Raw genomic sequence first — 23,125 nt, forward strand, 5'->3', positions numbered from 1 at the left:
TCACTCAGGCAAAGTGATTGTGTTTTATTTAAATATTATTTAGAAAGAATTTTTCTAAAAATATTTCTCTTAAAGTTTTTATCAAACTTTTGTTTTTTTTATTTATCTATAGTTATTGAAAGTTAAGTTGATGATTTTTAAGTTGAAATGAATGCCGCCCTGCTTTGCATATTTCAAATTTTATTTCTAAAGAAATGTATAACTTAACATTAAACACCCAGGACCTTACAATTGTAAATCAAACAATCACTACATTTATTTATTAAAAAACACTCTTATGACCTGATAATAAATTGATCTAAATCTTAAATGAGAGTTTTATAACATATAATTTATTTAAACTCAGCACATACATCTAACCTCTGTTGTCGCCAATGTCTCAATTTTAAAATATAGTTTTTCTTTTATAAATTTTCTGATATTTTCATATGAAGGATGGTATTAAGTTCAAGAATTAAAAATTTGTGCCCAAAAAAGTTGCTAAAAATTATAATTATTATTAATATATGACAACAGGAAGTTTTTAATTGAAAGTTGAAATTTTTTTTAATTATGTTATTTTTTAATTATATTTTTAATTACCAAACTCATATAACAGTATTTAGGAATCTATAAATTAATGTTACGTATGATAGTTGCATTATAACCTGTACGCAATATGTGTAAATAAAATATATTTTTAAAATTGTGCATTTTCTATTAATTGCATTTATTATTCTTATATTGAAAAGGTATCAAGTTATCTATGACCTCCATAATGAATGAAGTATTTACCGACTTCTATATATAGTAAGGAATTGAATCAATTTTTCACAAAGTTTAAAATCTCATCTCATTCCAAAAAAAAGTTATTTCATAAAATTATGCAAAAAAGTAATTTAATATATATTTTTTTTATAATGAATGCTTCTAGCAATGAAACAAACGCTTTCAAACTTTATTTTAAAAATATTGATTATTTCGTTTACAAGAAACTATTACTTTAAAGCGTGATAGCATTTTTGAATACTCTATTTTTTTTCTAGTAAATAATATGTCTTTGTTAACTTCTAAAAAAATAATCTTTATAAAAAAGCTTACATTATTCTTTTATAGAGAATATTGATTTCATAGAAAATATCACTAAAATAAAACAGGTTATGTTTTCTTACAATAAAAGTTAAATAGAATTAATTCTTCAAAATAGCGTTTCAATAAAACATAGTATTAAAATGTTACGTTATTTTTTGTGATTGGTTCATTAACAAATTATTTTTATTTCCTCGCAAACACAATTCTTGTAAAAAAAAATTAAAAAATTGAATCTGTTTCATCAAAAAACTAGATCGTTTTATAAAATATAAATTATAGCGCTTAATAAAATATGAATACAGTGTATTTGTAAAGTGATCCTGACAATAAAAAAGGTGTTATTTTCTTTTTTATTTTCTCTACTAAAAGGAATTAATGAGTTATTTTTATTCATAATGGCTAGTCGAGAAGAAGAAGAAAATATCGAATTACACTGCTTAGGTTAATGTAATTTCGTTCTCCCACCACATTTACGCGTAATCCATCGCCAACTCCACCTGCAATCGCCACGTTTACAATCTACGGTATGTTTTGTCAATACGCTTCCGGGCATAAGAAATAGATTGTTTTTATCTTTTTGGCTCGTAATTTTTTCATTAACCCCGGAAATATGACGGGCACGGGAAATGGCGGACGAAACTTCACCCCATCATTTTAACGGATGCAAGAATAAAGCATTGAAATACCTTGATTTACTTTGTAAAGCCTTAATTAAAGAAGGCGCAGTTTTCAGCAAGAAAACGTGTTTTATAAGCATCTTTTTGATGTTTTCATATTTCTGATTTATATTTCTATATTTTCTGATGATGATTCGCTCACAAATTCGCTAAAATCTTACCCAACAAATTATTTCCTTCAAATTTCTTTTTGTTTTACTTGCTGTTAAATTAAATATTATGGAACATGTTATTAATGTTTGGATTTTAAATTACCTGCTGTTAAATTTGTTTGGATTTTCTTCTCTGGCGTTGTGAAAATCTAAACATAAAGAGGCATCGATTCCAATACCAAAATAATTATTCATAACGAAAATGGCGGTGTTGTCTTCAGAACTCCCAGCATTAAGTCCTGACTTATCATCACCTTTCTCGTCAACGTGAAATACAACAGTCCATCTGAAACAACACATATAAATTCACATATAAATTCACATTTATTTCATAGGTTTAGATCTGTTTTAATCTGAATTAAGATCTGTTTTCTTAATGATTTAAATGATTTGTTTCAATCATAATTGGAGTTGGAATTGGGTTTGAACGAATTCAGCAGTGCTTTTTTAAAGTTTAAAAAAAAATTTAAAAAAAACATAATTCCATGCATGTTGATTCTAATGTGTGAAAGAAATACGAAACATTGGAAGTTGCAGAAGCATAAGAAAAGTGTATAAGCATGTTTCAATTAGCTAGTATTTTAGTATTTTTTATTTATTTATTTCATATTCATGATCCTTGATATTTTTAAAACCTCTTTTTTATGTTAAAAAAATTGAGCAATAAAAATATATTTTCCTGACAGGTATTTTACAAGAGTCCAAAATTTCCACAACATAACAGAACAAAATACGCATAACGTCATACATGAAATTCTTACGAGTTCAATGTAGGTAACATCTATTTTCTTATTAAAAAAATAATCCTAAGAAACTAAAGCGGAAAGATGCTACTTAATTGAAAAATTCGATCGCTTCAAAAATGCAGAAAATTGAAAACAACAGTCGACAGTTTCAAGCGCTCAAAAACAGGTTCCCATTTTCAAGTTCCAATTTGTATTTTTTTTTAAAGCAAATGAAGTTTTTAATCAAGTAATATCGTATTTCCTATTAGATTGATATATTGGTAATTTTCTACAAAGATCCTCTCCTAGACAATTTGAAAATGTGACTTATTATTGTATTGTTTCAAGTCTTTTAATTCAAACGCATATTAAAACATGTAAATTAATTTTATCAAATTTAAAAAAAAAAGCATAAAGCATCTCTGACACCTTTATTATAGTTTTTTGTTCTTTAGACGTAACAATTGCCTTAGAAATGCGTTAAACGGTACTTTCTCTAAAAATAATAATATTTAAGCTATTTCATTATTAGTGATAACTCTTAGCTTATTTTTGTAGCAAAACTTTCTAAATTTTCGAGAATAGGTTATTAGCATAAATTATTTAAACTATATCCATAAGAAAGATTAAAGTTTACCTATCTAATCTAATTTCTTCGGCTTCGATGACATCTTTGAGAATGGATAGTGGCTCTTCACCTCCTGTGTAGCCAGGTCCCCACCTAAGGACTCGAGCTAAATCATTTCCAGTCCCTAAAGGCAGAATCGCGCATGGTGGTGATTGACACTCGGAATCTTGTCCAACGTTGTCCAGGCATTGCAAAACCCAACCAACAGTTCCATCTCCGCCACATACGAGAATTTTGTAGTCTCGGATGTGGCGAAACACATACAGTCTGAAAACAGAAACAAAACAAATAATGTTGGAGTTAGTACAGGAAGGTTACATTCACTGTAAGAAATACCGGATCAAATTACGATACAAAGTACCGCCATTTTAAGTGCCTCATCCATAAAATTCATATTATCTTAAAATCTATTTTTACAGTAAAATATTATACCGTAATTTTTACAGTAATATTTATTTAATTCAGGGATTTACATTATTCGGTTAATGATTCAGAGATTTTAAGGCAAAAACGTTATTTTATAGATGTCATTGAACAGCCGACCTGTTTTTGGGTTTACGACTACAAATGTTCAACGCCATGACCTTGTAATTTTGAACCAAATCCAGAAGACAAAGAAACTCCTGAATTAAGTATTGGGAGAAATTAGAATTCGTGGAGGACTTTTTGACGGAGCTAACCAGCCTTTGCGTTATATGGATAGGAAAAACCTAAAATCCTCCCATGGTTAACCTGACAGCAAGGGGACTTTCCTATCTTTCCTTCCAGACGCGGATACGTACCTAGGTTAGTAAAACCCTTACCCGTATAATCCGCGTCTGGCCTCTATTCTAGCCAACCTCAACCCCGGGAACGTGCTTGATCACTGGCAATTATTTGAAATTTCAAAGGAAAGGTGATTACAATTTTGTTTACAAATATACAGAAATATTCATTTGAATATAGTTTAAGCAAGAATTTGTTTTTTAGTATATGTGACATAGAAAGTGACAATAAATGAATTTTGAAAAGTAAATTATTAAATAAATGGTTAATTTAAAAAAAAATTAAGTTATCCATTAAAATTTTGATTTCCAGGTATTATATAATAAAATAAAGTAATTAAAATGTTATAATAATAAATGAGAAGTTGAATAGAAAAATATATACAATATTTACAACATATAAGTAAGCATTCCAAAATATATATATATATATATTTTTTTTTACTTAAAATTTTAGAATATTATCATTATCAGAAAGAAAATTCATTACTAATACAGCAAGGGGACTGTAATCCATGATCCGTCTACCACTGAGGATATTTAACATCATCACTGTGATCGGTGCAAGCCGGATGTGGAATTCGTATCGACCAGCCATCACTATTATTCGAACTCGGTTCAAGTCATTGGTAAAAATGGATTTTTCGGTAAGGAATTAGTTCCGGAACACTTTATCATAATTTGATCCGAAATTTTTTCAAAATGTACATAGAGGTTACTTAACTCTCAAAGGTCACACACATAATACTTAGATATTATTTATTTTTTAAAAACACATTAAGCTTGGTCAAAGCATTTTTTAAGGATCTGTTGCAATAACAACACTTTTTAGGGAATATTATGCTATTTTTATAGTTGTTCTAAGTTCATAACATTTAATCGTGACTGTTAAGTTTTGCTTATTTTTAGCTAGCACCACCTATGCCGATTTTGAAAATGGAACAAATTAGCAGTATGAAAAAAAGACACGATATTGCCCGTAGAAGCATTTATAATCTAATGCTTTAATATTTCAAAAGTTAATACAGCACTGTATTGTCTAGGCTCATAAAATTTTGCGAAAATTGAATATAAATTGAATTAAAATGCTTTTAATTAATTTGAAAAATTTTGAACTTAGTGAGTAGGGGGAAAATGAGCGCTAAACCCCATTTTTAGGATTGAAGACCTCTCTTTGGGTGCTATGGGTGCTTTGGTACTATGGGATGGGCACTTCACTCCACTTCGGATCGGGTACCTCTCGTCTATAGGAGGAGCACTGCACCCCGCTTCCTCAGTATGGATGAGTGTTCAACCCCGCTAATAAGCTCTTAGTAGAAAAAAAGTAGCAAGGCTCTTTACTTAATATGGTTTGGACTAAACAAACGCTTCTTAAAAGTTTTGGGTATTTATTTCTTCACATCTATATGTAATTTTGAAAAATTTGACTTGTGAAAAAATTTACACAGTGTAGGATAAATTGTGGATTTTTTATATCTTTCACAACGAAGCACTCATTTGAAACTTGCTAAAGATTAAAAAACTGAGCTTTCAAAAATACCCTTATGCGTCAAGAAATAAGTACTCAAAATTTTTAAGATGGATTTGTTTACTCTAAACAATACTACGTTAAGAGCATATTTGTAGTTGGCATATTGGAGGACAACTTGCGAATTTTTTATAATTTTTGAATTTAAGGAATTCATTTGAAACTTGCTACAGATCCTAAAGTACGCGCCAAATTTTTCAAATATACCCATAGCTGTGACAAAATAAGTGGCCATAATTTTTAAGAAGCATTTGTTTAGTCCAAATAATACTACGTAAAGAGCCTTGCTACATATCCCTACTAAGAGCTTATCAGTGGGGTTGAACTCTCATCAATAGGGAGGAAAGTGCGGTGCAGCTCTCATTTTTCCCCAACTTAGATGGAAAAGTTTCCCCGTTTCAAAAGTGTAAGCTATTTCTCAGTTTTAAGGTGTATATTATTCCATACGGCAAGGTGATATGCATTATTTAAAATTATAGCTTTGTCATAAAGTAAAGGACTGACTGACTTCTTTTTCTACGAAAAAGAGCTTCAGAAAACATCCTTAAACATTCTCAGAAAAATTGGCTCAAAGTTGAACCGAAAAATTGGTACTCAAAAAGTCTACCACGGCTTCAATTAATGTTAAATTTAAATGCATATGTATTCCTTCTCAGATTGAACAAACTATCGTGTCACCGTGTGTACGGCAAATTAATTTCAACGAAAGTGTTATTTAACCTAATATCTTATTACGGTTTTTGATAGTTTTCAAGACATTACGGCTAAATATGCTATATATTTTTAACATAGTGCAAATTTTGTGGTCAAATCTGTCAGATTCTAGTCATGGCACTTTTCTTGAAAAATAAGTTTATAAATTAAGTCTAAAAAAAGTTAAATTAGTATTATTTTCGTAATTTCTTTCATTGCATCTAATTTATAAAAAAAAAAATTTTAAAACACTATCTAATTTTTTTTTCATTTTTGTTTACTTCTTATAGTTTTTTTTTCTTCCAAAGAACTGTAACATTTAACTGTAACATTATCCTGAAACGTATTTTTCGTAGTGTCAAATAAATATCTAAAATATTCTATCTGGAAAAATTTCTATTGATTCCCTCCAAAAAAAAAACGTGTTGTAAATTAAGAGACAAATTTTGAGTTTTAATTAATTTTGAATTAAATAAAAAAAAAGATTTTGTTAAGCTTATTAAACTCTAGTATAGCAAGAAACATTTCTACTCAGAAGAATTAAGAAATTAAAGGTATTGAAAAAGATTTAAAGTTTTATTGATTATTTTTTTCAAGTAAGACATAACTTTTTTTTAAAAAAATGGAATAATGCAATAGCATGAAGGGGAGAGGAAAAGTTACCCCGGTAAGGGTCCACCGTTTTCAAGATCATAAACTTGGTATGGATTGAGTAGCCGCCTAAAAGATGAAATCAATTCCATTCCTTGGCATCCACCACTTTTTACGTTAACAAAGACTAGAAGAGGCTGCAAAAAATATCGTTATTAGTGTTTGAGACTTTACGAAGTTCAAGTTAAAAATATTTTAAACTTATTGAATATGTTTATTTTGGAAAATATCGAGAAAAAAGCATATGGGAAAAGAAAAAAATTGTAGAATCAGTTGGAGTATCTAACGCATCTAGAGTAGTAAGAGAATTACGACATACAGGTAACATTCTATGATTAGTAGAGAGCAAAAATTTACCGAATAGAAACGAAAGAAAATTTCCTCCTAGATTTGACTTGGGGTGATCGACAAGATATTGTATATTAGGACAGATAAATGCAAATTAAACTTATTCTTAAATATATTTCAGCAATGAGGGAGAAAAACATTGCCAGCCACTAATTTGTATCACGAACTAGAAAAAGAAAAATTTTCATAACGAAAATAACAGCAAGATGTTTAAAGAATATGGAGGTAAATTCATCCGAAACTGTATAATAACAAGAGAAACAATATCTTAAGAACTTGTGGTTTCACTAGAAAAATGAATAAACTGAAATTAGTGAAATTCTCGTATTTCGTTTGCAAATTTTTCTTCCAGAAATAACTTCCTTTCCAGAAAAACAAAAATAATATTGGTATATAAGGACATAAATAATTTGATAAAAATGACAAATATATCTTTTATAGTTTTTTAAAATCTAATTATTTTGCAAAAAATATATTGATTTTTGCATGTAAGTTAATTTTGTTTTACTAAATACTTTGAATAGTTAGGATTAATTTTTAAAACTATAAGAAAGTATATATCTATAACAACTTACGGATTTCAGATTCTGTCTATGTTCATGTTAATTTCTTTAAGTAAAGATTAGCTCTCAAATAATCACAGAATGTCATCTGCATGTATTACGTATAGATATAGTAATGAAAGTTACTCGATTTCATAACAACGAAGAGAAAGTTAACTTCTTTTTTGAAGTAGTATAATTATTATACTTTATATATATTTGTAGTAATAAATTGTTAGAAAACTATCAGTTTGATACATTCAAATAAGAAAACTTTACCTATTCCTAGAACTCTCCAAATAAAATTTAGCTTTCTTTAAAAATGAAATCTAATGTTAGTCAAGTCAGAACAGTTTTTTCAGAATTTTACAAAGAATATTATAACATAAATTAATCATGAAATCACAGTATAGAACATTATTTCCTTAAGTTCATAATCAATTATTTCGTAAAATTTAATGAAATATTGCCTTAAAAATTGCAAAATCTATTTTTTTTTAATTTAAAAATTCCAAATTGAAAAAAATTACTTTTAAAAGTAAGCTAATTATAAAATACATACATTTTCAATGAAAATGCTTCTTTTCATAATATGAATAATATAAAAAGACGAACCACTTACCCTTATTCCATGGGGCACCATGTCTGGCAGGAGATTTGGCAGGAGAAGGACTAGAAGGTTTTTATCGTCATAAACTGTTTCTCTAAGCATGTAAAAACATTTGACAGCAATATCTGCGTTGTCATAGCTAATAATTAGAGATCCATATTCATAGTAAATAGGACCAAGATCCCTGAATTTATATGCTGAAATAGATTTTCAAAATATGTTAAAAACTTATAAAAATTACGCATTTATTATAAATCTTTTTAACAGCATACAAGTATATATTTTTTATCTAATTTTTATATGATTATTTTATCTATAAAAATTCCTTACTTTATTTTATCTTCAATAAAATATTGAATTATAATGTTCGTAATTAGTTCCTTCTTTGGAATTACATAAAGAAATTATAATATAATTATTATAGAACACTCTGATAAAGAAAAATAAATACTATAAGTGAAACAATTTTTATATCAACGATTTCGTAGATGATGCTTTAAAAAAAAATCATTTTCAAATTTTTACTCATCATTTTTTTTAATGATAAACAAAAGAAATTTGAAAACAAAGAGGCATCTATAAGCAAATTTTACATTAACAAAATACAAAAGTAGAATAGCATACTGCAACGTATGCAATTGGGAACCTGCAAGCGCCATTACGTAGCTGCTGAATCATGGCATTTGCTTATGCCACGATTTAGTAGCCAATCAGGTTTGACACCCATACGTGATGTCATTTACTAGTACCCAATTAAACCTGATCCGATTATTGAAAATTATGATTAACACGCTGTCTTAATTATACACAACCAATTGATTTCAGCGGTCTTTTTCTTCTCGAGTTACAGATAGCTAATTGAATCATTTGGGCACATATTAATGATTTAAATAAACATTTCAGTCAGAAATATACGTTGTTTTTTCTTAATTTATATTTCTATACATATCTATTTTCATCCAACTAGTGGGAAGTTTACTAAAACCCGGTTTTATTCGACCAATTTTATCATACTTCCAAAATATGATTTATTTACCCACTAAAATATAATTTTCTTTTACATTAAATTATTATTACCATCATCATTATTTGGAGCCATTCAAATGAAAATGTGAATATTTTTATTCATGCAGTTTTTTTTGGAAAAGAGAGAAAATGTAAGGATCCTGTTTTGTCTGACTTTATTGGGAAAAACTTCAGAACTGTATTGAAAAAATAAAAGGTTAAGCGATTTTCCTGAAGAAAAAATGGATTTTCAGGAAAATACCTTATTTTTGTTCAATCTGTCTTTATCTATATACATATACAATGAAATTTGGCATACTGGTAGTTCGAAGCACGGGAAAGGGCAATGTCGTCATTTGAACATTCTGTAATAAACCTTTCGAGCAGGATGAGCGAAAAACGAATTAGAATTTTTTGATTGGTTAAGCGTTAGGAATTGTTTGAAATTAAACTATAGATAATTCTATTTTTTTAACAATCTTTTAAAAATAAAATGTGTGATATTTGAGAGCTTATAGCTCCATTTCATAAATAAAAGTCATTTCACGTACTTTAATATCTAACTATTTTTTACTCGCTAAGTTGGATAAATTCGTTAATGTGGTAGCATGGGAGGAATACGTCACCAAATAAGTATTTCTAAAGTTATCAGAAACCACATGCTTACTCTGTTTATAGTAATTCTTTTATAGCATGTTTCAAAAAGGTAAATAATTTAAAATCAACGGTAATTGAAATTAAAAATAAAATTATTTATTTATTTAAAGGCAAAATTAATGGAAAAGTTTTGCTGAAAAACATCCATACTGTTATAGACGCCAATCATGCTTAATCAATTCAAGTATTAGGTACATATTGAAATAAATATTATTAGCTATGTGTTAGAAAACTGACGATCTTGTTTTTCTTTATTTTTTTTTATTCACCCATATCAGTGAATGACTAAACTAAATGACAATCTTCTTTCGTTTCAGTGCTGAACAAGATTTTAAGCGCATTTCTCAATAAATAGTCAATAAGGAGCATGAACATGTTCCTTGTCATGCTTAAAAACATGTCTTTTGGCAACAGTTTAATATGATTTTAGCATTTAATAACAGCTTAATAACAGTTTAATGATAATAACAGTTTAAAATTTTAAATGTTGCGACAAACTAAGTTTAAATAAGGTTTCGAATTTAGAGATTTCGCCATTCGGAAGCTTATGAACAAGAATCAAAGGCAAACATCTTTATTTCCTATTGCCAAGTAATAAACTTAGGTAATTTACTCAAATTCACTCAAATATATCTTAAAACTATCATCTACTGAGATCTTTAAAAAATTTAAAAAAATTTTTGATAATATAGTATTACTTTTCACTTATATTTTGTTAAAACTTTTAATATTTAACCCTTAGATAGTTCTATCGGAGCAGTGAGGAAAATTCCCTTCTTGAATTAGTTCATACTTACGTTTTCCTAACATTTCAAGAAGAATCATTTCATATTGTCTCTGAGACAAATTAGGTGGCAGGTTTCCTACAAAAAGAGCGACAGATGAACTTTGTAAATCTTCTTTTTGCCGTAAGCAAAACCTAGTCAATTCTTTTTGCCTAATTGATTCCTGTTTGAAAGCAAATGAAATATTCATTATTATATAAATAGTAATATGAAGCATAAATGCTCTAACTAACTATATATACAAATATGTATATATATATAAATACTAATAACCATAGAATTTCAAATAATACAGTGTAAGAAATATAAGAAAATAACATGTACTAGTATTAAGTTTGGTTATCTTAAAATTTATAGTACTATCATTACTATTATTCTATTAAACAAAAATCTGCCGAATGTATGGGTTTATTATTGATGAACATATATACACATAAACTAGGGGGTAATAAAATAATCGCCAAGCCGACATGAAAAATAATGCAACCCTGGAACAGAACAGCAGAGCGTCTTAATGCATTGTGGCGGCGTGCAAGAAAAGAAAAGTGTTTCAAGTTTTCTTTTCATCAACGACTGTGATGTTTTCTTTTTAAGAGAAAAATGCACATTTGATTAAATCTTTAGACGATCTAATATGCATAATCAAATAATTATTCCAGAAACTAAAGATAGAATGTCACAAAAAGGTTCTTTAAACAACCTTTATTTTTTAAAGGTCCACAGTTTGTTCATACCAACTGAACGTTTGATTCGAACGAAATACACTTTAAGTTTTTTTCTTCTTTTAAGTTGTGAAAACACTTTTCAAGTCTAATGTGAAATAGTTGCTTCATGTTGTTTTGATGTGATATTTTTTATTATTACTACTATTAATGTCGCACTACAACAATGCACGGCCTTTTTAGCTCTGAAACCAATAAGAACAATTGTATGAGATTCAAAACAGAACCACTGAATAAAATTACATGTTCAGTAAAATTGCCGTTCGAATCAAAATTCTATATTCCATTGCAAGTTAAGAAAAAATTGCGGTGCAGGATTTAAGTCACTATCCGCAACTGCATATAGCTCCGTTTTACTTAGTTATCAAACTATACAAATATGAAAATATTCAAAATTATACAAAAGCTTTTAAAAGTTAAACACGTCAGACAGAAATTTTATTCGTTCTATTTCTTACAATATACATCATAGACTTATTAAAAAAAGGTTATAATTTTTTAGTCTTACTGGAATCCTAGACTTGGCGACATATTTCGATAAATAAGGTGAACATTCGTTCTTGTAAAAGAAACAACTATATGACGTTGCAAGAGCATTGGATTTGATTGGACCACTAAAAATGACGCGTCTTAAGCTGACAAATCAAATTACCCTTAGCAAATCTAACGCGAGATAAAGAATTTTAACTTTTGTATCGCTGTAGAAGAAGATCGTCTACAAGAAACAATATTTATTATTCTTTCATTAGTTTTTTTAAATGCAAACAGAAAAGCGTAGATTTGTTACGATTTCTAGATATCATTTTTATTAATTCTTATTACTTGCAATATTGATTATTTAATAAGTTTTTTTTCCTCATTTCACATGATTTAAGAAAGCGAGTAAAAAAAAGTCAGTACAGCGTCGTTTCAATAGTTGATGATTAATAATATTCATTCGCGCTGGGAACTTGGCATCCATTTGGTTTGCACTTTCAAAATACTGTGGAATAAAATACTATTCTTAATGCATTAGTCGTTGCAGAGGGAAGGTGGCTGTAATGAAGGATGTGCACTGATTGCATAATTAGTATTTTTCATAAATTAATGATAAATCTGATCAATTATATCTATCAATTAAGTAGAGTTTTCGTAATTTTTTTGTCGGGCAAATGCACTGTTGAAAAAATGAGTTGTCGGACAAACGGACCTGTTTGTTGACCAAGAGAGTTTTTATTTTTCTGATGATTCTGTTTGAGTTTCTTTTCGTAATTTGTTATTTGTATTTCATGTCTTTTCCTGGACTTCTATACAAAACCATCGGGGTACTGAGGGAGTTAATTTAGGTATTTGCTTCTCCCTCAATTAGAAATGGTTTTGTTTTTATGGCTACCGGGGCCGGTACCACCTGAAGACGTCGGCTTCGGTGGTCATATTTTTATTTTTATTTCCTTCGTTTCCTTTACTGTTTGGTAAGAGTAACTATCGAGAAGTTGAGTTGTCGAGCAAATGGAGTCGGACAATCGAGCAGTCGGGCAACTAAGTGTCGGGAAAATGTACCAAATCCACTTATTCCTTTAAGCGGGTTTGGTACAATTTCCAAATATAATTAACAAAAATTATGTTTTCCACTATACCAGCCGGGCAGCCAAATCTACAAGATTATTTTTTTAGTTTTATTTTCCCTTTTTCTTGCTTTACTCTTTTTTTAAACTCTTTTCATTAACATATTGAATTTTTTTATTTTTTTTAAAATCGTGTATAACAGTTTCCAAAAAAAATGACAGTTAATAAATAATTTTTAATCTTAAAAATTAGTGGAAAAATATCTCCCATTACATATCTTCCATTTTGTAACAAGATTAAAAAATATACATAAATTTCATTTATTATGAAAATAAAATTAAAAATAAAATAATACTATTTAAATTGGAAAATAATTATTAAAAAAATTGAGCTTTAAAAAAAACTTATTTTAACATTAGGTTATTTATAACCCTCAAAACAATGAAACTATTTGAGGTAAAATATGAAGTTTAAAATGTGATTACTGATTCATCTGATAAATAAGTTTAAAATCTAAAAAAAATTAAAACGTAATTAAACTTACTCTTGCTATATTTTTGATTAATTCCCAAGGGCTTTCTTGATTATCCATTGGCCTTTCGTGAACAGCTGAAATTTAACAAAAAATTTCATATATTCATTAATAAAAAGAATTTCTATAACAAAAATGCAATAGCATTATAAATATTCTTGTTTATGAATTTACATACAACACAATGACACAACCTTATATGGAACAGTAATAGCAAATTTACGAAACACTGAAATGAAATTAGAACAGATTCGTTCTGCAATCACTAGAATTTTTTGCATTGTATCCCTTGACGCTATCTGTCTTGCTAGAATAAATTTTAAAATCTTGCCAGAATAAATTTTAAAACGGATTTATTTCGAAATTTTTATTCACAAATAAATCAAAAGTCAAATAAATCAAAAAAACACGAACAAATTAATACCATTATATGTTTTTAGAATCCATGTCAAAAATTTAGTCAAAAAGGAATTTCCCCCTTTTTTAGATCCGAAGGAAGCAGACAGGAGTTAAAAGAAACATCTCCAAGTATTATCAAGCTATTTATTCTGATTTTGATGTTTTTCATCTCGTCTATTCATTCGCATACCTGCCAACTCTTCCGGATTTTCCGGAGGATTTTATTTTCATATTTAAAGTGGTAGCAATACTCATGTTATTCTAATTAACTTTTTGAATTATAATGATAATTATAAATGAGTTTGACCACCACTACATATAAATAATTACAATAAATATATAAAAGCATAATAATCCTTGCACAAGCGAATTTCAACAGGATCAAAATATAAATATATTTTTGAGTCAGATTGTTTTTCGTTTATTGTTTTACAACCACTCTGAAAATCCATTCTCGGAAAGAGTGAAAGTTGGCAGGTATGCATTCGGCTGATTTCAATAGCCTATTTTCTTTCATTTTCTTGCTTAAATAAGGGTTTGTATATACTAGTATGTATACTTTTTTGTCTTTAATATCAATAAGGATTCTATAGATATATATTAAGGTGGTGATTACCGATCACTTAAAATAGGAGTCCCGAAATAAGGTTAAGAAAATTTGATAATACTTTACCAACCAAATTATTGCAAGAATTCAGGCGACAAAATATTTGGTTGCAAATAAAATGAGTTAGTCTCGATACAAATATCAATCAAATAATTTGCTACAAAAAAATTTTAAGATATCTAACTCATGTTACTTTTAAAATTAATTGCTTGTGACTCATTCCACTTGACACGTTAAGTATATCAAGTGCAAAGAAAATGAGTTAGTTTCGCTACAACTACCAATCAAGTAGTTTGCAAAAAAAAAAAAAAAAAAAAAAAAAAAAAAAAAACTAAGATGTCTAACTTGTGTTATCTTTAAAGTTAATTGCTTGTGATTCATTCCACTTTACACATCAAGTATATAAAATTTGAAATAGTTGTGGAGAGTCCCCGATAAAAAGATTTATCAACATTTATGTTCCATACTTGTCCCATACAAGTACGAATATTAATCCTCATTGTTATGCAAAAAATATTAAAATTTGAGTGAAATTTACTGGCGTGAAATTAATCTTGTGGTGTACATTCATCACTCTAATAAAATAGCCCATATTAATGGTAAAAAGTATTAAATTTACGGGCTATAGTCAAACGGCAATAGTGCTGTAATTCTCCCTCCGAAATAGGAAACCTTTCAATAATAAATTCTCAAAAATGAGTTAACTTTCAATCTATTTTTAACAGTAATTTTCAGCTATGAAAGTACAATAATATGTGCAATGCGCAAAAAAACGAACCACCCTGTTGATCTAATGATCGGATCTTCACGTTATAGGACTCAATTTTAACCTCTACTTAATTAGTGCAGATAATATTTTAATTTACGAAATCATGAACAAAAACGTACTTTTTTTAGATAAACATACCTTTTTTTGGCGGATTTGGATTTCTGTCCCCCAAAGTATAGGAGACAGCCGCCCTCTGGGAAATATGGTCCCAATAGTTTGATCAAGAGTTTGGTCCAGGGTTTGAACTCGTCATTGTTAATTTTATTTTTCGTGTATTCCTCCATGACTCGAGAACTCAAAAATTTTTAAACATAATTATAAAATTCCTTTGTCCAAAGATAATTTCAAGCAAAAAATAACATCTAGCAAATATTTATTACACTTTATTCTTCTTTTAACTGCAGTCAAAAAAAAATTTATTGTAAGGTACACAATTTCGTACATCATTTTAAAGAATGTAATTTTAAATGGCAGAATACAAAATTTGAGCAAAATCAGTCGAATAATTCCTGAAAAATTTAATTTCTAAAAAGTCGTACAATTAAATGCTATGCACTAATTAATAAGCATATATGAGGTCACTCCCTCGAACCATTACGATGGAGTCCTAGAACGTGAAGATCCGATCATTAGATCAAAAGTTATTCAGGGTGGTCCGTTTTTTATTTTGAGCACTATAAATAAACTAATAAAAATATGGTAGTATTACTATTATCTATTTTTTTCATTTTTTATCACAAATCTGGATGTAGAGATATGGTTAAAAATGGACCATTTTCGTAATTTAAACTTAACAACCTCTCAACCTTTTTTGAAAACGAAACCTTGAGGCAATCACATTACATCATTACATTATAAGAGTTTTTTGAACGAGAAAAAAAGTCTGCGAATGTTTTCCGTGAATGAAAAAAAAAGAGTTAAAATTTTTTTTCGCTCACTAAATTCTGTTTAATAACTATGACTAAAAAAAAAATCCTTTATTGGTTTAAGTAGCAAATAGAGAGCATTTGGTACTGGTCGTCTTTTTCAACTATAATTAGTCAGTTTTTTTTCCGGGCCTCGTATCAGACGAAAATTAATTATCAGTCATTTTATATTCATAGCAACTTTTTGCAAATACAGTCCATAAACTGAGTTGGTTTGAGCTTCGCGCTACCGGACGAAAATTCATTATCAGTCATTATTTTATATTTATATCAAATGTTTGCAGACACAGTCTATAAACTCAGTTGGTTTGAGCATCGTGCTAATAACCCTTAGGTCGTAGGTTCAAACTCCCTATGGGCTGGTGCTAGAATTGTAATTTCGGTCTTTATTATTTTGGCAGTGTTCGTTATTTTGTTCTTATATGCAATATGAGAACAAAAGGACGTGACTAATTCGTATCAAAGTCGCTGTAGCTCAGAGGATAGAACGTTCAATTCTTAGTGAGGTGACACAGGTTTGAATACAAAAGATGTTTGGTTGATACGAATTCTCCTCCCACTCGCTCCGACCACTATGCTGACGAAAAATATCTTCAGTGGTAGACGATACACGTTTTAAAATCCCGTTGCCATCTGTCTAATCGTGAAAGGTTTTCGTAGTTTTCTTCTATATGTATATCAAACGAGAATCGACTCTATCAAAACATACTCCATAAACTCTAATTTATCCCACCGTTTGAATCAAGAGTTCCCTTGACTTCTGAGTTGGGTTCAAAACTACAAGGTTGCGAAGTTAAAAATTGATAATCGTAAACTCAGAATTGGATCGGCTTTTCACCGCCTGTTACTAAATAATATACTTAGAATCAATATTTAGTTGAATTCCGTGCCAACTGAAACCAGTAGTAGAATTCCAAGCGTAAGAGAAGGGAAATCACACAGGTATTTTATCATAAAAAATGTATTAAATATATGTGAAAACAAAAAATTGTGCAATAATATGCTACTTTAAGATGCAATGTTTAATAAAATGGCATGATATTTCCCTGCAACTATCTGTCAAATTTGCAAAATGTCCCCTCTGTTACATTGCATTTTTTTTAAGTTAATGAAAATGTATAAGCAATTTAAAAAGTCTTATAATAATTTGATTTACCTTGAAATGTGATAATTGAAAAAAATTACAGATAATGTTTAGGATGTTCCGAATCACAGAATATAGCGAAAATAACAGTGCATGTCAAAAATGTGGGATTTTTTTTGTTCCCTCTGTTACTAATTACCTGGCAATTAAATTATGAGGTTCTTTTATTATTTTATGCAATTAAATTAAACATTGCACCTTAAAGTAGCATATTATTGCACAATTTTTTGTTTTCACCTATATTTAATACATTTTTTAGGATAAAATACCTGCGTCATCTCCCCTCTGTTACGCTTGGAATTCTACTTAATGTAAATGATCTACTTTATATAAAAACAGCGAATACTTACATCCCTTATCTAATGATACTTCACTTAGTCTATACTTTGTAACATCAGAGGGATCTAGTCCAAATTTTTCTAAAGCCCTTTCCATAACATCGTTTACTTCATCATCACTAGTTACAGGTATCACTTGGTGTTCATCAATATTCCTGTTTTATGGGAGAGAAAGGAACTAAATCTTTGCTTTGTCATTTCATTTCAAATTATTGTCATGGATTTTAGCTCGGTATTATTTACTAATTTAGTTTGGAAAATAAACTTACAATGATTGTTAAATAATATTAGCTTTAAGGAAATATTAAGTGTAAAATTAAATGGCATAATAATAGGGTTTAAATGCCACAGAGAGAAACTTAATAGTTATTACGTACTCGAAGTTTTAAAAAAAAACTCGTTTTAACACGTTGAATGCCACGCTAATTTTACATGGCTTGCCAGTCTGGCCAAAATGATTTTTTCCTTATGTATTGCATTAATTTCTTCAAACCATTTTAGTAACAATAATAATATAAAAAAATTAAAAACGTTAAAAATTTACTCGAATTATGTGTGTCTAATAATCCTGGCTTCACCGGTCACCGGTGGCCCCTGTGGAGCTACGACAAACTCAGAGCCGGTCACCGGTGACACACATGGCATTTAACGTGCTAAACTATGCCTGTCAAAAATTTCTGAAAAAAAAGAAGAAAGCTATAATAAGCAAGATGTGAGAAAAGTTCACTGTAAAAAATTCCGGATTATGCTAAAAAATACTGGTTAAATGTCGATACTTAATGTGCCGATGCTTTTTACCGAGACATGCCATGGAGCAAAAAATCTGATGTACCGTAATTTTTACAGTTATAATTATCGTGAAATCACTCTAATTAAATAAATATTACAGTGAAAGTTAGGATATTATATTTTACGGTAAAAATAGGATGATGCACGCAAATTGCCGGTACGTTACACTGAAATTTAATCTGGAATTTTTTACAGCGAAAAAGGCAAATCTCCCCGATGCATACATATTGTTTAATAGAACTAGTTAGTATTATGGTTGTTTTTAATGAAAGATTAGAAAAACTCAATATATCTATTTAAAAAGAAAAGGAAATTAATGGTAGACTTTATTGTAAGAACTAAATTTCCTACAATAGTGTTTTTGATTTTTAACAAAAAAAGAAAGTAAACAAGTCACTTCAAAGGTAAAGTTTTTGTTATTAATAAATTTATCTCATAAATGTAAAAATGGCTTATCTTCAAACACTTGTAATAAGTTGTGAATTCGAAAAACATTTGTGATTCTCCTATATAAAGGGAAATTTAAAAAAAAAAAAAATTTAATGTAATAAAGCAGAAAACATTTTTCCCGTTTATTGTTGAACACATCTCAACAAAAGTGATTAAATGATTTTTATGCATTTTTCTTTTTTTTTTAAAGAAAAATATATAGGCTAATTAACTTTTTTCCTCAAAATTTCAATTTTGAAACAACAAACACATGTTTATTTGAACAGAAATTTTTTGTTAAAAGTACATTTAAATATAATAAAACTTTATTTCAATGTAAAACATTTGGAATTCTTTGACGCACAATATATTTCACACACCTAAAATTTTATTTAAGAAAAAAAAATCGAATGCAGTACACTAATAAAAATTTGACTTAAGACAACAACTGATTGAGTCAACGCACTTACCCCAGTTTTCCAGGATAAACTTTGATGTAACCGGATTGTGGATCTGGTGGACGAAACCTGAGAAATATTGCTGACCGCCCATCTCTCCGCGTTAGATTTTGAAGAGGAGCAGCTGATTCTAGTTCTTTTTCATTAGCATCTAGGCATAAATATTAATGGATTTAAGAACAATATTGAGATTTCATTCCAAGTATTTCATCAAAAAATGTTTTACGGCGACGAAATGATAAATGAACTAGTAAATAATGATAAATCCCACTTTTTCCATGGGTAACACTTTTCCCATAGGTTCCTGCTTCTTAGAATTGTTCCCTGATAGGCGCTAGACAAGTTTTTGGAATTTATACTAGATGACAGAGCAATGCACAAAAATATTATTTTTAAAATTAGCATATGTGTCACTAAAATATTTCTTAAACGCAGTCCGGAATTTTTTTTAAAATGCGGCTTATTATAGTATAACCCATGTTTTGTATATCCCATAAATGTTTTGTGGTATTTTTATAACTTAATATAGAATACATTTTTTTATATTTGTGTCATCAAGACACTGCAGTAATCCATTTTTGAATCCAATGAACTTATTCGTGATGATAAATGCAATATGGAACAAATATTTATTGCCAGAAGTGTCTCCTACTTGTAACTGATATTTGTAATATTAAGGTAAGATATTTCTTTACTTACCATATGCATCCGTTAAGTAATATAACCTGGCATCATCATAAACATGAAACGCTCTTAGAGCTGCCATCTGCAAGAAAACATTAAAACAAAAATGAAGACTCTTCTAACAAAGCAAATATAAAATAAATTAAATTTAAAAGTATTAAAATGAAATATTAAGTAGAATGAAATATGATGATAAGTCGATGGCCACAGACACGTATGTTTTAATCACAAAGCCTCATGATTATGTTTGAAGATATTAATCTGTGTTTTGCGTAAGCGTTACGTAAATTTTCACCTGTATGTATACAAAGCGAATTCTTTGATGCTATAAACTGAATAGGATTACATATTAAAATAAAATTCTGGATGAGAAATTTAAATTATGATTTCAATTGCAATTATTTTTTCTCAGTTGGCCATCTATATAAAACCTATCCTATTGAAAACCAAGATTACACTGTCAGAAACTTCGGAGCAGGTTAAACCATCATTCAAAATATGCTGCAACCTATGGTAATACGTTAAGCAACATGTCGAAGTTCTGAAACATTGATACATAATACTATGGTTCAACTTCAACGGACACATCATTACGTTTACATTTTATTAGGGTGGAGCACATTTGCATTATCGTTAAGCTTTGAATAAATTTTTCTAAGAATGAAAGTGTTGTAATGAGAAGAACACTATGGTCATAACTGCCAGAATATGATTCAATCTATCGTGTATCTATGGCAACACCAAAAGGCTTGGTCATTCTTACCAAAGCATTTTTTAACTATTTTGGTAAAATTAACAATAAAATATAATTTTATAATGTGTGATAAAATTTGGTAATTTTATCATGTCCAAATATGGCATAAATATGGCAAATATGGCATAAAACCATTAATTCAGATATGGCATAAAACCATTAATTCAGTTACTTTTCAGTTTTGTATTTTTTACTAAGTGTGTGGTAATAAGAACTATAATTTTGAAAACCAAAATGTCTGGTAAACTGTAATAAACGGAAAAATTACTAAATGAATGATTTAAATATTGCATATTTTGGTTCTTTTATTTAGAATAATGGAATTTTTACCATAAATTTCATTGCCATAAAGTACGGTAATCTTACCAGAATTTCATTTCCTTGTACTGATTTCAAATTATGCCTAGTGGGCACTATAAGATTTAAATAAAAACCAATACTGATGTTTTTGAGAGAAGTGCATAAAAAGAATAAAATTATTGAAGGAGCAATCCAATTTTCAAAATTATTGGGTACATGCTCCCTGCAGTAGACTTAACTCTAGCCCTTCTATATATTATAATTATTGTTTGCATAGTTGCATCTGAACAGAATTCTACAATTTTTTGAAACTCAGACAAAATGAATTACTTTTTTGTTTTTCTGAATCTAAAACTAATTTCCTACAATTAAATTTGTTAATTTGTCAAAAAAAAACTTTTAGAAAATTAATACTTACAATTACATCTTCTTTCGTTGAATTTCTCGGCATTGTGATTGTCCTAAACATTCTATTTTTAACGCCTCCATTTCCATCATAAACTTTAAAAGTTTCTGTTAGAAAAAAACATTTACATTAGTCTTTATCAAAGTATTTTCCATTCCACTATAAAAATTAATGTCAGTTAACGATGAAGCACTATTTTTGATAATTTCTGCACGTACTGTAAAATAATAAGGGTGTGACATTAGGTCACTCACTATTTTTAGATCTCAAAATTTGTAATTCCTTGAGTTAATTTGGTATTTTTTACACTTTCCCTTTTGCAAGTGGACAGGAATGTTGCTCCCCTCAATTCGTAGAACAGCATGTGTGTCGGCTCTTGTGATCTATGCAAGTGAGGACTTTTACTTCTACATTTTTTGGTTGTTTCTTAACCGTAACTATCTAAACTATTAAATATGTCATGAATGCTGGGTTATGAATATGGATAAAACTTAATTTATTCGCATTTGGTAAAAATATATTTCTGGAGTAGATATTCATCTTCATTAATCTTGACTAAACCTTTAATTTATTTTCATGTATCACAAGTTGTACTTACGGTAGTAATGCTTAATGTATACATTTTTAAATCCATTATCTTTTTTTATAATAAGGTTTAAAAAAAACGGTTGTAATATTATTTCACTGTCAACAATTATCTTAAAGGGAAAAAAAATTGTCTTATCCAAGATCATATAATGTTAATTATGAGGGGTCTGATTTCCTTGCAGTTTTACTGTTGTTACTTTGCTTATTGTGTTAACATAAGTCTTTCTACACAAATTTAATTTTCGATTCTATTGAGATAAAATTTAAATTTGATCAGTTTGCTCGGTTACCATTTGAGCAATATACGTGCTCGGAAAATTGGTGGAATTAAATGTCCTGTGGTTGATCACTGAGCAGTGCCATTGGTACAGGGATCTGGAGAAAATTTCCGTTCCTTTCAGATCTGTAAATTGAGAAAGTGACCTCACCAATGAGTGGTACTGCCATCTATCCGTATGATTTTGAGCTAAAACGTACCTTCACCCCTTTGGTGTTCTTTTGTTAAACGAAAGGCGCACCTTCCTGACCTAATTTGCTTAATTTACCTAAAGGCCAATGGCTGGCGAGCCTGGCATATCCAAGTGTCATTAGAAACAACAACAGAAGCAACACCTTTATAACTTTGTTCTCGGACTACTTGTATTTATTTTTTATTCAGTTTTTGTCTGTTAAAACTCGTTATATATGCAAAAAAGATTATATAGCTATTGTGATTATATAGCTCGTTTGCAAAAGAGATTATATAGCTATTGTGTGAAAATTAATTCTTTTCTTGCTCTTTTATTTAATATCCTACGCTGAGTGAACGCAAATTAAATCTAAAGTGTTAATTTTTAATAATTATAATACCGTAACTAATAGTATTTGTCACATCACCCAAACATGGCCAATCATAGTCC

General features: G+C 28.9%; 1 protein-coding gene across 4 annotated transcripts in view; it reads right to left on the reverse strand.

Annotated features, from left to right (window-relative positions):
• The window catches only part of LOC107452310 (diacylglycerol kinase theta), a 97,883-nt gene that overhangs the window by 22,181 nt on the left and 52,577 nt on the right, over positions 1–23,125 (reverse strand). For all 4 annotated transcript variants that reach the window (XM_087165939.1, XM_087165940.1, XM_087165941.1 and 1 more), the window contains exons 8-17: positions 21,651–21,745; positions 20,194–20,260; positions 19,507–19,645; positions 17,831–17,973; positions 13,648–13,712; positions 10,849–10,999; positions 8,402–8,586; positions 6,902–7,026; positions 3,263–3,520; positions 2,004–2,186 (exon numbers count right to left, since the gene is read on the reverse strand). In XM_087165939.1, coding sequence (XP_087022065.1) covers positions 2,004–2,186; positions 3,263–3,520; positions 6,902–7,026; positions 8,402–8,586; positions 10,849–10,999; positions 13,648–13,712; positions 17,831–17,973; positions 19,507–19,645; positions 20,194–20,260; positions 21,651–21,745 — 1,411 coding nt within the window. The remainder of the gene's footprint in view (positions 1–2,003; positions 2,187–3,262; positions 3,521–6,901; positions 7,027–8,401; positions 8,587–10,848; positions 11,000–13,647; positions 13,713–17,830; positions 17,974–19,506; positions 19,646–20,193; positions 20,261–21,650; positions 21,746–23,125) is intronic.

Source organism: Parasteatoda tepidariorum, chromosome 6 (genome assembly GCF_982258835.1).
Source record: "Parasteatoda tepidariorum strain Cologne lab strain chromosome 6, Ptep-v5.0, whole genome shotgun sequence".
Classification (NCBI taxonomy): domain Eukaryota; kingdom Metazoa; phylum Arthropoda; class Arachnida; order Araneae; family Theridiidae; genus Parasteatoda; species Parasteatoda tepidariorum.